Source organism: Hypanus sabinus, chromosome 4, assembly GCF_030144855.1.
Source record: "Hypanus sabinus isolate sHypSab1 chromosome 4, sHypSab1.hap1, whole genome shotgun sequence".
Taxonomy (NCBI): Eukaryota; Metazoa; Chordata; class Chondrichthyes; order Myliobatiformes; family Dasyatidae; genus Hypanus; species Hypanus sabinus.
Window position 1 is genome coordinate 8,769,198 of NC_082709.1, and position 14,712 is coordinate 8,783,909.

The following is a 14,712-nucleotide window of genomic DNA, read 5'->3' on the forward strand; positions in this document are numbered from 1 at the left end:
GCCGAGTGAAAAGAAGCGATTTCAGGCACGAGCGAGTTTGATCAGCCAACCAAGCATTGGGTCCGAACTGTTCCCTGGGCGCTGCCTGAATCGTGTCCCTGGAACTGAGCGCAAAGAGACAGCCCTGAGTTCAGCCGGGAGTCTGAACTTTGCATGGGATGTACAGAAGACTATGCAGTACAGAGGATCTGAAATGAGCGTTGTGAATGATTCTGATTAACCTACATTGAGAATGATTCTGAATCTTGACAGGCACATAGATGATTTAAAGGGGAATTTAATGTTCAAAGTAAATTTATTATAGAAGTACGTACAGTATTTGTCACCATATATAACTCTGAGATACATTTTCTTCCAGGCATAATACATAAATCCATGATAGAATCAATAAACGATTGCATTAACTAGGTGGTAACTGTTCCTGAACCTGTTGGTGTGACTCCTGATGCTCCTGTACCTTTTTCCTAATGGCAGCAGTGGGAAGAGAGCATGTCCTGGGTGGTGGGGCACCCTGACGATGGATGCTGCTTTTCTGCGATAATGTTTGTGTAGATGTGCTCAACGGTGGGGAATTCTTTCCCTGTGATGGACTGGGCTATATCCACTACTTTTTTTTTTGATTTTCTGTGTGGGAACCAGGGCTCTTGAGAACTCAGAAACTACCATGGGAACTGGTAGTGTGATAAAACTGAGTGCTGGAAGTGATGCTCAGACAAGTTCGATAGAAAACTTTATCTGGTGAGCTAGATGCTGAACCATTGGAATTTCTGAATTGATTGTGGATTATTAGATTCTGGATCGGATGGAGAGCCATTCGTAAAGGGGATCCCAGCAACACTGGGCCTCACCATTGGATTCTTCAGAGAATTCAGTGATGGAGGGTAGTGAAAGATTTGTTCCCACCCAATCCCAAAGTCACAAATGTGCAATCCTAGAATAAAAACACAGGATTTAAATACAAATAGCTCAGTGCCACTACAGCCAAGTAGATTTATCCTGCTTTGACTTGCAGGAGCATTCTATGATGTGGACATCACAGACAATGGAAAACTAGATTGTTAGGCAAAGCCTGACCCAGCATGGAGTGTACATTGAGAGAGATAGCTCTACAAAATAACCGCAAATAGAAAGTGTATCTGACCAAGGCACAGCTGACTGAAGGAGATGCAGGACCCTGCAAGTGGATCTCTGACTTCCTCACCAGGAGAAAAAAGTCAGTGTGGATTGGAAATGACATCTCCTTCTTGCTGATGATTAACACTGGCACACCTCAAGGATGCACGTTCAGCCCAGTGCTTTGTCTACAGCCATGACTATGTAGCTTGGATGCCATCTATAAATTTGCCAACAATGCAACTATTTTTGGCATAATTTCCGATGGTGACAAGGTATACAGAAGTGAAATGGATCAGTTGGTTGAGTGGAATCATAACAACAACCCTGCATTCAACATCAGTAAGACCAAGGAGTTGATTGTGCACTTAAGGAAGACAAAGTCAAGGAAACAGACACCAGTCCTCGTTCAGGGCTCAGCAGTGGAAAGGGTGAGCAGTTTAAAGTTCCTGCATATCAGCATCTCTGAATATCTGTCTTGGGCCCAACTTATTGAAGGAATTACAAAGAAGACACAGCAGTGGTTATATTTCATTAGGAGTTCGAGAAGACTTGGTATATCACCAAAGACTTGCAAATTTCTACAGATGTACCATGGAGAATTTTCACAATAAATTTCACGATTTATGCCAGTAATATTAAACCTTATTCTGTCAAAGCATGACATGGAACTGAGAGGTATTGGGCACTAAATATTATACTCAGGCATCAGTGTCAGACACTTCAGACAATCAGACATTGAGAAAATGCTTCAGTGTGGTTAAGTTTGGTTTGATCGTGGGACATGCACTCCGTGGTCACTTTATTAGGTTCAGGAGGTATGACTATGTTTATGGTCTTCTGCTACCTGGTCTGTAGCTCATCCACTTCAGAGTTCAATGTGTTACACGTTTGGAAATGCCCTTCTACACAGCACTGGTTATTTGAGTTACTGTCACCTTCCTGTTGGCCATTCTCCTCTGACCTCTCTCATTAGCAAGGCCATTTCACCCAGGGCCATTCACTGGATGTTTTGTTTTTTTTTACACCATTCTCTGTAAACTTTAGAGGCTGTTGTGCGTGAAAATCCCAGGAAATCAGCAGTTTCTGGAATACTCAAACCATCCCATGTGGCATCAACAATCATTCCACAGTCACTTTGATCACAGTTGTTCCACATTCTGATGTTGGGTCTGAACAACAACTGAACCTGCTGACCATGCCAGCATGCTTTTATGCATTCAGTTGCTGCCACATGATTGGCTGATTAGTTATATGCATTAACGAGCAGGTGTTAACAAGCGGCCACAGAGCGTGTGCTGGAGGAGTGCTTGAACTGAGGTGTGTGATGGAGTTGTGTTTAAAGTGGAAATGGACTGCTTGACGAAGATACATCTGACTCTTGGTATTGGTGAAGAATGAGGTTATCCTTAAGGTTTGGGGCCATTAGGTATTTGAACTAACCAGGTTAATTGAATATGAGCTTTGCATATAAAATGTGCAACAGACTAAATTTGGGCCAAGAACTTGCATTGGAATATTAACAGTGCTACACTAGTCCTAGATACAATTCAATAGTAAGGCATCAAACTCAAGGTAATGTAGAGCATCCAACACATCATTCCATTCAGGATGGTAATCATTTCCACACAGTGTATGTTAGGATGCCTTGGTAACATAGCAGGTTAGCGCAACACTTTTACAGCTTGGGGCGTCAGTGTTTGGAACTCAATTCCATCTGTAAGGAGTCTGTACATGCTCTCTCTGACTGTGTGCGCTTCCTCTGGGTGCTCCGGTTTCCCAGAGGAAGCGCACACAGTCCTGAGACGTACCGGTTTGTAGGTTAATTGGTCATTGTAAATTGTCTTGTCATTAGGCTGGGGTTAATTAGGGGGTTGCCGGACAATGTGGCTCGAAAGGCTGGAGGGGCCTAGCTCAATAAATAAAAAGTAAAAATAAATGTGTCAGATTAAAGTGGTGGTTGTCCATTCAAATGTATAGAGAGCTGGCTCTTCTGGCACCATCAAAGTCCTGAGTGTGCCATGTCTTCCTTCATAAAATACTTTGATGTCTGCTTTAATGGTAACCTTTCCTTCTAGGTGATTTATCAAGTTTATATACAACCACCTCGAATTACCAGGAGGAGTGTTGATCAGCATCTAAGAATAAAAATTGTGTATGATTTGAGCATTGAACAGTAAGTACAATTTGTCAGCTTGCTCAAGTATTACAAAATCCCCTTGTTGAATACAGAGTGTAATCTTGCTGCTTGTTTATAATTACAGTCTTCACTTGGATAAAAAGAATTTAGTAAAGGTATGTAATAAATACATTTATCTTACAATATTTAATTGTAAGTGTCCACATAATTGTAATTTGTACCCAAATGTTTGATAATATGCTGCTAAGAAACAAAATTGCATGCCCAAAATTCATAAATATACATAATTAATAATAAACATGTTTTCAAAGATGTAAACATGAAGTGCAAAGAAGTCAGAACCTTCCCTAAGAATGTGTAATGTTACTATTCCAGAGTTGGATTGTACTATATGAACCAAGTTGTCCTCAGTACACACCTATTTTGTATTTTTTTTTAATTTTGGTATAATATAGGGAAGTTTTGCTTTGTTTCTTTATTTATCTGTTTATTTAAGCACATTTTATTCCATATATGTCCTTTAACCCCCTATATGCATTCATCGTGCTGTGTCGTATGATGCGGGCAATCATGGTCTCATGATCATAATTGTTCTTGGCAAATGTTTCTACAGAAGTGGTTTGCCATTGCCTTCTTCCCAGCAGTGTCTTTACAAGACAGGTGACCCCAACCATTTCAATACTCTTCAGAGATTGTCTGCCTGGCATCAGCAGTGTCATAACCAGGATGTGATATGCAGCAGCTACTCATACGACCATTGAGCACCTGCTCCATTACTTCACGTGACCATAATTGGGGTGCTGACGGTAAGGGTAAACTGCAGGCTAGTGGAGGGAAGGAGTGTCTTGCACCTTCTTTATTGGAAATGTATTTTCATCCTGCCACCCACAAACTATTATTTTATTCATAAAATTCTTAATTTTTATGTACACCCTATCCTTGTTATATGCGGGGGTTACATTCTTCGCGGTCAACGCATAGTATGAAAAATACATAATGTGAATAATTATTTAAATGGGGAAAATCGGGATGTGTTCTGGAGGGCTTCCCAAGTATGTTTTACTTGTAATGTATTGTAATGTAATGTAATGTATTCACATTTTCATAACAAAACGACACAAAAGCAGTACCAAAAGGCAACATTCATATTATATTTAATCAATTTAAGGTAATATTCAACGTAATAAATCATAGAAAGTTAACCTGATGTAGTATTTTCATCCTTACTTATGTAAGTGCATTTCGGCATACGCTTCCAAAAAACCCGGTCTCGTCTGCATTAAACGCCTGCTTTGGTGTGATGCCTAACTCAGCTATCATAGCCCACAACTACAAAGGGTAGCGTTCAGCAGCTTTGTGGTCAGCACTAGCCTGCTCACCATGCACAGCTAAGTTGTGAAGCCTGTGACGATTAACAAACTTAGAAAACCATCCCCTACTTGCATGAAAGCTAACATTTTAACTTGACACTTCCTCAGTAGCTTCAGAACAACGGCGACCATAAATTTCCAAAGCTTTCACATGAAGATGATCGGGACAGAGTGTTGTTTTTTTCTTTGTTTCATGCTCAATGTACAAACTCAACATTTTCTCCATTTTTGTCATAATTGGGTTACGTACTTTGGCAACAATCTTTGAAAACACTTGTGATGAATCAATCACTGCACTTCTTATTTTCTTTATGTTTCTGATTGTGGACTTACCCAGGTCTAAGTAGCGACTCAGAGCTGTGTTTCCTTCACCTAACGCGGCCCTGTTTAAAGTTTCCAACTTTTTTTCAAGTGTTAAAGTGGTTCTTTGCCGCTTGGCTGATGGCCCAGGACTTGACATCGGACACTAAGAGCGCAAGATCGCACATTCACACGCTGCCAAAACCAGGCGAGACTGGCAAGAGTGAGACTGTGAGGCATGCGCACATGACTTGTATTGGTGGGAAAACGGTGCTTCTCATCCCTCCCAACCACCTCGCATAACTGAGTTTTGGATGCAGAAAAGGAGAAATTGGTAGAAATAGGTTTGACACACAACTGTGAATCCACACTTTCTGAAGATGCATATAACGAGGATAGGGTGTAATTCTGTACTCTTTGTAAGTGTTGAATGTTTACTTTTTGTACATTGTGCCCTGACCAACACATAACAGCAGATTTCTAATGCGTGTAAATATACAGTACATGGTGAATAAAGTTGATCCTTGATATGTTCAAAGAAACCTCATGTTAGAAAAAGCTGCATCACAGTCGAACAGCTGTGGTTGTCTTCAAAACATGGTTTTACACAGGTTTTTCTAATCATCTTTACTCTGTAACCTATGCAAGTCATGTAATGCAAATAGTGCTCCCTACTCTGCCAATCGTAGTTTATAAACAATGGCAGAATTACCTGCATTCAAAATTCAAAGTAAACATGTACAGTACTGAGCAAAAGTCTTTGCCGTGCTTATACAACTAGGGAGTCTAAGACTTTTGCACAATCCTGTATTTGTCAAAGTGGAGCAGAGAGTGAGTTTGTAGATCTGGCAGGAGCAAAGGATGTTGAGAATGGCAAGAGTGGATCAGAATGGGATGGGTGTGGGACAGTTGGTGGAGAAGGAGTGCCGGGGTGGAGTGATGCAGGTGTAGATAAACCCAACCTTGACATACCAGGCGAGTCAATTGATTCCAGACAATTGGTCTATTGATTGTAGAATATCTCCCTGGTGCTTCCTGCTCCCTGTCTTCTCTATTCCCTTTCTTCCCACTCTCAGTCCATAATAGAAACCCATATCAGAATCAGGCTTATCATCGTTCACATAATTATTTCTTTTGGCTGCAGCAGTACTTTACAGAACTGTGCAAAAGTTTTGGGCATTGAGAACAAAATGTGAAGAGTTCTTGAAAGTGAGTCCATAGATTGTGGGAACCTCTCAGTGATAGGACAAGTGAAGTTATCCCCACTTGGTTGAAGAGCCTGATGTTTATGGGGTAATAACTGTTCCACAGACAGTCTATACATGGCCCAGCCAGAACTGGACACATTTTTGCGCCTTGTTGTTGAATTTGGCAAGATCTGCAACAGTACAGGGTTCCTCTAGTGATGGGCGTTGGTTGGGGCTAAAAAAAAACAAGATTGGGGCCAAGGTAGAAGCGTTCACATCACAGCCCTGTTTCAACCAATTCTACCACCAGCACGCGCAGCAAGTAGTGTATTCAGCCTGGTGGTAAGTGCTGAGGCCCCTGCACCTCCTTACCAATGGCAGCAGCAAAAAGGAAACATGGCTGGGTGATGGGGGGTCCTTGATGATGGATGCTGCTTTCCTGCAACAATTTCCTGTGTAGATGTGGGGAGGGCTTTACCTGTGATGATCTGGCCATATCCACTACTTTTTGAGGGCATTGATGTTTCCATGTATTTCCAAGGGCATTTGATGTAAGTGGTGGTGCCTCAGTTTCAGAATAAAATTAAGTCCAATTTTTGGGATCATATTTTGTATTTGAGATGAGGAGGTAGATATATTTCTAAATACCAGTGGCATAAATGAATATGGGGAGAAGGGTGTTTGGCCAGTGGAGCTCGTCTGACCACAAACAAAAGAAAATCTGGAGATACTGGAAATCTAAGCAACACATACAAAACCTTTCTTGTCTATGTGCTTGTACAAATGTGTTTTGAATGTTGTAGTTGTACTTCCTTTACCACTTCCTCTGCCAGTCATTCCATACGGCTTCCATATTCTGTGTGGAAAGATCTGCCTTGTGCCCGTAGATTTTAGACTCCACGACCTGGGAAAAAAAGACTTAAAATGAGGCCATAAGATACAGAAGCAGAATTAGGCCATTTGGCCCATCTAGTCTGCTGTGCCATCTCATCAAGGCTGATCCAATTTTCCTCTCAGCTCCAATCTCATGCCTTCTCCCCTGACCACTCTCTTCATACCCTGACCAATCAAGAATCCATCAACCTCTACCTTAAATATACATTAAGACTTGGGGTCCACAACTGGGTGTGGCAAAGAATTCCTCAGATTCACCACTCTCTGGCAAAAGTAATTCCTCCTCATCTCCATTCCAAAAGCATGCCCCACTATTCTGAGGCTGTGTCCTCTGGTCTTAGATTCTTCCTATATAGGAAATATTCTATTTCACTCTATCAAGGCCTTTCAACATTCAAGCAGTTTCATTGAGGTCATGCCTCATTCTTCTGAATTCCAACTAATAAAAGCACAGAGCCATTAAGCACATTATCTATGGCGCTCATGATTTTATTAGCATCTTTTATGCCACTCTTCAGTCCAGGGAAAACCACCAGATTCTGTCTGGTCTCCTTTTATAACAAAGGCCTTCCAGCCTCAGCAACATCCTTGTGAAACTAATCTCCACCCAAGGCAGTGATTTGCAATACAAAAGGAATATGGAGCAAATCGGAGGAATTATTAAAATAAACATTTTAACTGGTAGAGAATTATTCAAGCCTGCAGAAAGTGATGGAATACAGCACGATTCATCACATAAAAGCTCTCATCACCATTGAGCACGTCTACAAGGAGCACTGCCTCAAGGGAGCAGCATCCATCATCAAGGAGTGCCATCATCCAGGCCATGTTGTCTTCTAGCTGCTGCCGTTGGGAAGGAAGTGATTTACACATCAGGAACAGTGATTACCTCCAACCTTCAGCTGGCTCTTGGACCAGTGTAGATAACTTCACTCATTCCACAACTTATGAGCTGATTCCACAACTTATGGACTTATTTTCAAAACTCTTCATCCCATTCTTGGTATTATTTATCTATTTATTATCTTTTTAATTGTATTTGCTTAGTTTGTCTTTTGCACGTTGGTCGTTTGTCAATGTTTGCAGTTTTTCATTGATTATATTTTGCTTCCTTGTTTTACTGTGAATGCTCACAAGAAAATTAATCACGGGATAGTATATGATGACATACTTTGATAATAAATTTATATTTGAAATTGTGAATAATATTACTATAGAGTATTTTATCTTTTATTAACTATCTTTATACATTAGTCTGTTGTTGGGGAATAGAGGCTGATTAGCAAAAAGTGTTATGTGAATAAGCAAGCTAGGATGAATTTTATATGGCTAGTAAGATCTGGCATCCAAATAAAATCTCTCTGATTTCAATTGGTCTTACCAATTTGCCTTTGGCTGTGTGTCATCCTACTTTGCTACAAGAAAAGTCCATTGAAATTTATTTCTGTTTCCAGTTTAAAAATGCCTTGGCCAAATAGCCCAGTGATCCCATTGTCAATTTTGCCGATGACACGACAGTGGTCACAGAACACATTCTACGCAATGAAAGCTCGCCAATGCCTGTTCTTTCTGATGAAGCTGAAGAGAGCTAGACTGTGCATGCCTATGCTCACTTCCTTTTTTACTGCTCATCTGTAGAGCATCCTAACATGTTGCGTCACTGTATGTTCACAAACTGCACTGCTGTGGATAGGAAGGCCCCACAACAGGTAGTCAAAACTGCCCAGTGCATCACTGATACCAGCCTACACACCAACATGGACAGGTACACAGAAAGGAGCTAGAAAAAGCATGAGGGATCCCTGCTCATAGACAGGGTATCCCACTGTCATCAGGGAGGAAGCCACGTAGCATCTGCGTCAGAGCCACTACTCAAAAACAGTTAATATCCCCAAGCAGTAAGACTTATCAACACACCCACCCCTCCACGACTTTATTATTTCCTGTCAGAGGCACCTTAAATACAGACACTCCTCTGCCTAGAGTCACTTTATGGACATAAGTTACATCAATCTATGTATATATGTATTTATATTGTGATTTTTATTATAGTGTTCCTTATCTTACTGTATTTTTTTGCTGTGTTGCATTGGATCTGGAGTAACAATTATTTCACTCTTTACACATTTGTACTGGAAATGACATAAAACAATCTTTAATCTTGAATCTTTCTGTTGCTTCTGTTGTAATTGCTTTATCTTCATTCAACTAGTTTCTAATCCCTTCTGTGCTGAGACATTTGCCCAAGTCAGGAAGGATATTAGTTGTATGCTTAGATATATGAATATTTAATTCAAAAAATTTGTATGTCAGTTTTGATGTAAATGTTTAAACTGTAGTTGTATCCTTTTCAAATGATTGTGGGTCCTGGTTTCAGTTTTGGTTGGATTGTTTTGCCTGTTAAATGGTGGTTGTCCAGTGTGTTTGATGATGACACAAAACCTGTTTGAGAGAGTTTTTAAAGTGGAAAAGTCGTTACACTGGGGCAGATCCACTCTCTTGACCTCAGAAGTCCTGGTCCAGTGGTACAAATAAGCATCACAAACTGGGGTCTTCCTTGGTGGCAGTGGATGACCGTGATGTCTTCTGTGCCTTGTCATGTCCTTCATTCTCCATGGAGTGTTGCAGTACTGCTTTTTTGGCTGTTGATCTCACTGTAGATCTCATCTGCCCAGTTCGCTGGTGCAAACTTCACATGTTAGGACAGGCATGTCCCTATCTCACCGGAGTATGCTATGTGGTGACAGAAATAGCAAACACAACGTCAATTAGACTTGGCCAAATTATGTTTTCATGTACCAAATGCAGGAAATAGGAACTGGCTCAGGAAGACATCTTGGCCTTCATAGGTTCAATGATGTTGTTTGGAAATGTTGATGTTACTATGTGTTTTGTAGAATATTCAAATCATGTTGTTACTGTGAAATACAGTAAATGCAGTGAAAGTTGCATCTGAATCGGGAAAAAAACTTTGATATATCCTTAAATGTAATGCTAATTATAATTAATCAAGTTAATAATGTTATTGTGCTTGCACTATTCTAAAGAGATTCCTGGGGAGTCCTGACCTGATTTTTTTTTTCCTTTGCCAATGATGATATGTTAGAGTAAACAATTGAATTATGCACTTTAAAAATTACTATCTGGATCCAGGCCTTCTGCAACTGTTGGAGATGAATACAGTCTTTTTATTAAGAAATGAAATATGGGATGCTTAGCCTTCCCATCTTCCCAGAAAGGGAACAATGTGCTTGAGACATGGCTGCAATACAAACACAGAAAATAATTACTTCAAAGTTACTTTGCTGTAATTACCCCGATTATCATTATATCTTTTATTATGTAGTATTAAAATTTTGTGTTGAAGATAGGAGGATATGGGTGAAAAAGATTTGTTGTTAATAACCTTTTCTGTTGGAGAGAAATTTAATGGTAAGCTAGTTCCTCATCCTGTAAGTGGAAGAAGTGGGGGAAGCATGAATTATGACTACTTCTCAAGGGACATTTGATGTGTACAATATTATTATTTTACGAGTCAGCTACATAACTTGATTAGATTTAATTCCAATTACCCAAATTTTATCTTCATCGGTTTCTTTTCCATTTCAGAACAAACTGTTTCCAAAGGCAATTACTTATTTACAAAACACATTCCAGGTTCGAAAAGTAATTGGTCCAATTCTGCTAAGCAGGTATGGTGAACATTGTGTTGCCTGTGTATTCTGCGATGAAGTTCTTGATTTAAACAAGAAAGTCTTTTAAAGTGAATTAGCTGTCCAGCCTGACTGGTGGTCAAGTTCAGATCTAGGCAAAGCATCTTGATCCAAAATGTTAACTAATCATTTCCCTCCGCGGTAGCTGCGTAGTGCAGAGTTCCACTAGCAGTTTGCTTTTTGCTCCAGATTCCAACCCCTGCCATCTGTTGTGTCTCCTGTTAACTTGTGGAATTGTGTTCAAATTGAGCCTTTAATAACATATTCAAAAATCTCATGATGATTGCTCTAAAAATCAGACATCAAATGATTTTGAGCAGTTCAGTCATGTCATGGTAAAAAAAAGTCTAAAGCTCTAAATTGTGAGCTAGTCAGAAACATGGATTTTATACTGTGCTAAATAGAAACAGTAAAATTATTTGGTACAGTTGATGTTCTAAAGGTAGATTGGAGGCTTCAATACAGAAGACATTCTGAATTTAACTATGCTAAACCTATTTTTATGCTGATACCATAAAGCTGAAGTAGACAGCATTCTATTTCCTAGCACTAATACATCTAAGCTCTAGATTCTTGTGGCAAAATACTTTCTTTTTATGTAACAGCACCAAATAGAGTATTAATGTGAGATCAACTTGTTAAAGTCAATAATTGCATTTCAAGAATTTTAATGATACAAGTACTATAAAACATTGTTGAATTTTTTTGGCTTTCAGAAACACATGCACACTGTAGTCGAATAACTGTTAGTGTTTAAGTGTTTAGAAATTATTTAATGCTTTTTATTAAGGTGGTGTTTTCTTTCCAGTCTACTTTATGAATATGAACATATATTGATCAATGAAAAAATACTTTGAGGTTCTATAGCACTGTTATATTTACTTCCCATTACTAAGCTTGTATATTAGCACACACTTGTGAACTGGCTAGGTTCATGGTAATGGGTTTTCTTGACACCCTGTCTCAGTAGTGGGGAATTGTTTCTTCCTTGTGATAGCACATCTCTGGTGTTGTTGCTGTCAAAGTCTCCTTTTTCCACAATCTTTCATATATTCTGCAGCTAACCACAGGACTACAAGTTTGGTTTCTTATTCTATGCGTGTAGTTCCTTTACAACTTTTATCAGTTTCTCAGCTCCCAAACTTGTACTTTAACCCTCAGCTTCATATCCGTCATTTCCCCTTTCATTTGTAACGAGCTCAACAGATTAGCTACATCTGTCCTGTTTTGTAGCACTGACTATTGCGGTCACTCCATGTTTCTCATAGTTTTGTGACTGAACTTTGAACGTAGTCTGTTTCTTGACTGAAGAGTCCTGACTGTTAGGGTACTTTGCATCTTCTTCTTGCAGCATTGGCTAAATTAAACACCTAATCTGTTTTATTTTGGAAGACCATGTGCAACAAATCAGTATTTGAGAAAAAAAGATGATCCATATATGTATTGCCAAGGTGCCTGTGCTAACATCGCAAGATGTGGCCCTGTGATTGTACCAGAAGAGCATTTGCAGGTAAATACTTAAGTTCTAAAGTAAATCTCTTGGTTAAATATTCTGACTAACCATATTTTGTTTGTGAGTATAGAGATTTTGTAGTTATAATGACCATTGTTGAACTTTTAAAAATGTGAATTGGTGAACTAATATGGTGTTTTTTGATCAGTTGCTATTTGTGTCCAGAACACTTGGAGTAAGATTGAGATACCATGTCCTTTGAAAGATTAAGTATAAATACAAGCACCAACTTGGAAGACAACTTGTTTAACAGTAAGAAGCTACATAGCACAATGAGATTTTTGTGAGGATCAGCAAAGATGCTGATCAGAGTTAGAAGTTGGAAGATCCACTACAGCAGGATTAAAAACTTCATGTATGAAAATGAAAGTAGAGTACTGTGCAAAAGTCTTAGACACATAGATATAGGTGGCCAAAACTTTTGCACAGTACTGTAGCATTTTTATGCTTTGCACTGTACTTCTGCCTCAAAATAAAAACAAAATTCATGACATATGTGAGCGATGATAAACCTGATTCTGATGTGGGTATGTACTGTGGACCGAGAGTGGAAAGGGGACAGGGAGAGGGGAATCATGGTTGGGAAAAGGCAAAAAGAGAGGAGAGGGAATGGGAAGCACTAGAAAGATATTCTGTGATGATCAATAAACAAATTGTTTGGAATCAAATGACCTTTCTCAGGGTCTCAGGGTTGGAAGTGTCTATACCTGCACCACATCCCGCCCCGGCCACCTGTCCCACACCACTCTGGCAGTGTTCCATCCTCACCATTCCCAAAATCCTTTGCACTGACCATACAGGTAGTCCCCGAGTTACGAATGTCGGACTTATGGACAACTCATACTTACAAACCGAGGAAGGAGAGCACCGTCCACCATTTTAAGTCGTTGCCGTTGACACTGACAACTTTGTATTTGGCTTAAATTTTTCTTAACAAAATTCACCCTGACCCTGCCCCCCCCCCACCGTTCCGATTGGCTGGTGGCGCAGTGAGATCAGCGCCGGGCTTGAGAATGGAGGTTCCTGAGTTCGATCCAGTGACAGACCGCTCCCGTGTCGGGTTGATGTCAATCCAGTGACTCCCATACCATCCGTGCCAGGTTGATGTCCAGCTCGCAACTCGACCTTGTAAAAAAAACACTGCCACCTCCAGTTTAAATTCCCACGCAAAATATTCTGGAGGATCAAATACCCAAACCCCAGCACAGCCCCCACTTGTCCCATTTAACCTGTCACAGTGCGGTAGACTTTAGGACCTGGGGAATTCAGGACCTGCCACCCGCGATGTTTCTGTTCCGTTGATGGGAAGTGGTCGCGATTGAAAATAAAGTGGAAATAATAAAGCGTTTGGAAAGAGATGAAACACCATCGGTTATTGGAAAAGCGTTAGGCTACAGTCAGTCAATGATCGTAACAATTTCAAAGGATAAAGGATAAAGTGAGAATAATGGAGCATGTGAAAAGCCCTGCCCTGATGAAAACTACAATTATTACTAAACAACGCAGTGGTTTAATTATTGGAATACTTACGTTTCTTAGTGTTTTATATGCATAGAAAGATAAAATATATACTGTACACTAAGACAAATGTTTGACTAACTGACATTAAACAATACCGGATGTACTTGTTCCGACTTACATACAAATCCGACTTAAAGACAGACTCAGGATGGAACTCATTCGTAACCCAGGGACTGCCTGTATTTACAAACTTGCTCTCTGCTCCACATTGACAAGTACAGTACTGCATAGGGAATGTTCCTTCTCATTTGTGTATGCTGTGAAATTCCTGTACAGCATCATCGATCAGGAATAGTCCCTCTATACTTTAAAGGTAGTTTATACATTAACCTCTGAGGATTACGGCATTCGGCGATGTGCAGGTTACCTCCTTGAGTTCACTGTTGTCATTTACTCCCTCAAGTTGAAAACTTTGGCCTTGCATTGTAGATGAGCATTTCCATCACCAAAATGAGACAGGTAAAGTGAATTGAGAAGTTAGATGATATAGCCTAATGATGTCCAAGTTGGTCTCATCTAGTCAGAGATCTAATATGGTATGTGGACATACCATATCTAAGTATTGAAGAACTTGAAGGGGGCCTGGTTTTGGGAGAAACAGTGAAGAGTGAAGGAAAATAAAATGAGAGTGGTTAAATTGGTTTAAAATTAATACCACCCTTTCCCCTGACACTGAACCTATCCCACACAGTGCATACCTAATCAGCTAGTTAAATAACGGCCAAGAAATCACTGCTTTATTTCGGGAAGTAATCTATATGCCAATAAGGTAGGAGGGAGTTAAGTTTGAAGAAGTACACATAAATGGGTAGTGGGTGGGTGGGGCAGAATATAATGAGAGCAAACCAGGGTAGAAGGGAAAGGAGAAAATAGGTAGCAAGGAAGACAGGAATGTGTTGAAGGGTGGTGAGGAAAAGGAGGTATAATGAGGGAAGAGAGGGTAATTGCAGGGAAATGCGAG

The 14,712-nt window shown here is 40.0% G+C and overlaps 1 protein-coding gene across 2 annotated transcripts in view; it reads left to right on the forward strand.

Moving 5' to 3' along the window:
* The window catches only part of lmln (leishmanolysin-like (metallopeptidase M8 family)), a 53,453-nt gene that overhangs the window by 261 nt on the left and 38,480 nt on the right, over positions 1 to 14,712 (forward strand). For both annotated transcript variants that reach the window (XM_059966355.1, XM_059966354.1), the window contains exons 2-5: positions 3,192 to 3,289; positions 3,378 to 3,408; positions 10,614 to 10,696; positions 12,110 to 12,227. In XM_059966355.1, the coding sequence (XP_059822338.1) occupies positions 3,192 to 3,289; positions 3,378 to 3,408; positions 10,614 to 10,696; positions 12,110 to 12,227 (330 nt within the window). The remainder of the gene's footprint in view (positions 1 to 3,191; positions 3,290 to 3,377; positions 3,409 to 10,613; positions 10,697 to 12,109; positions 12,228 to 14,712) is intronic.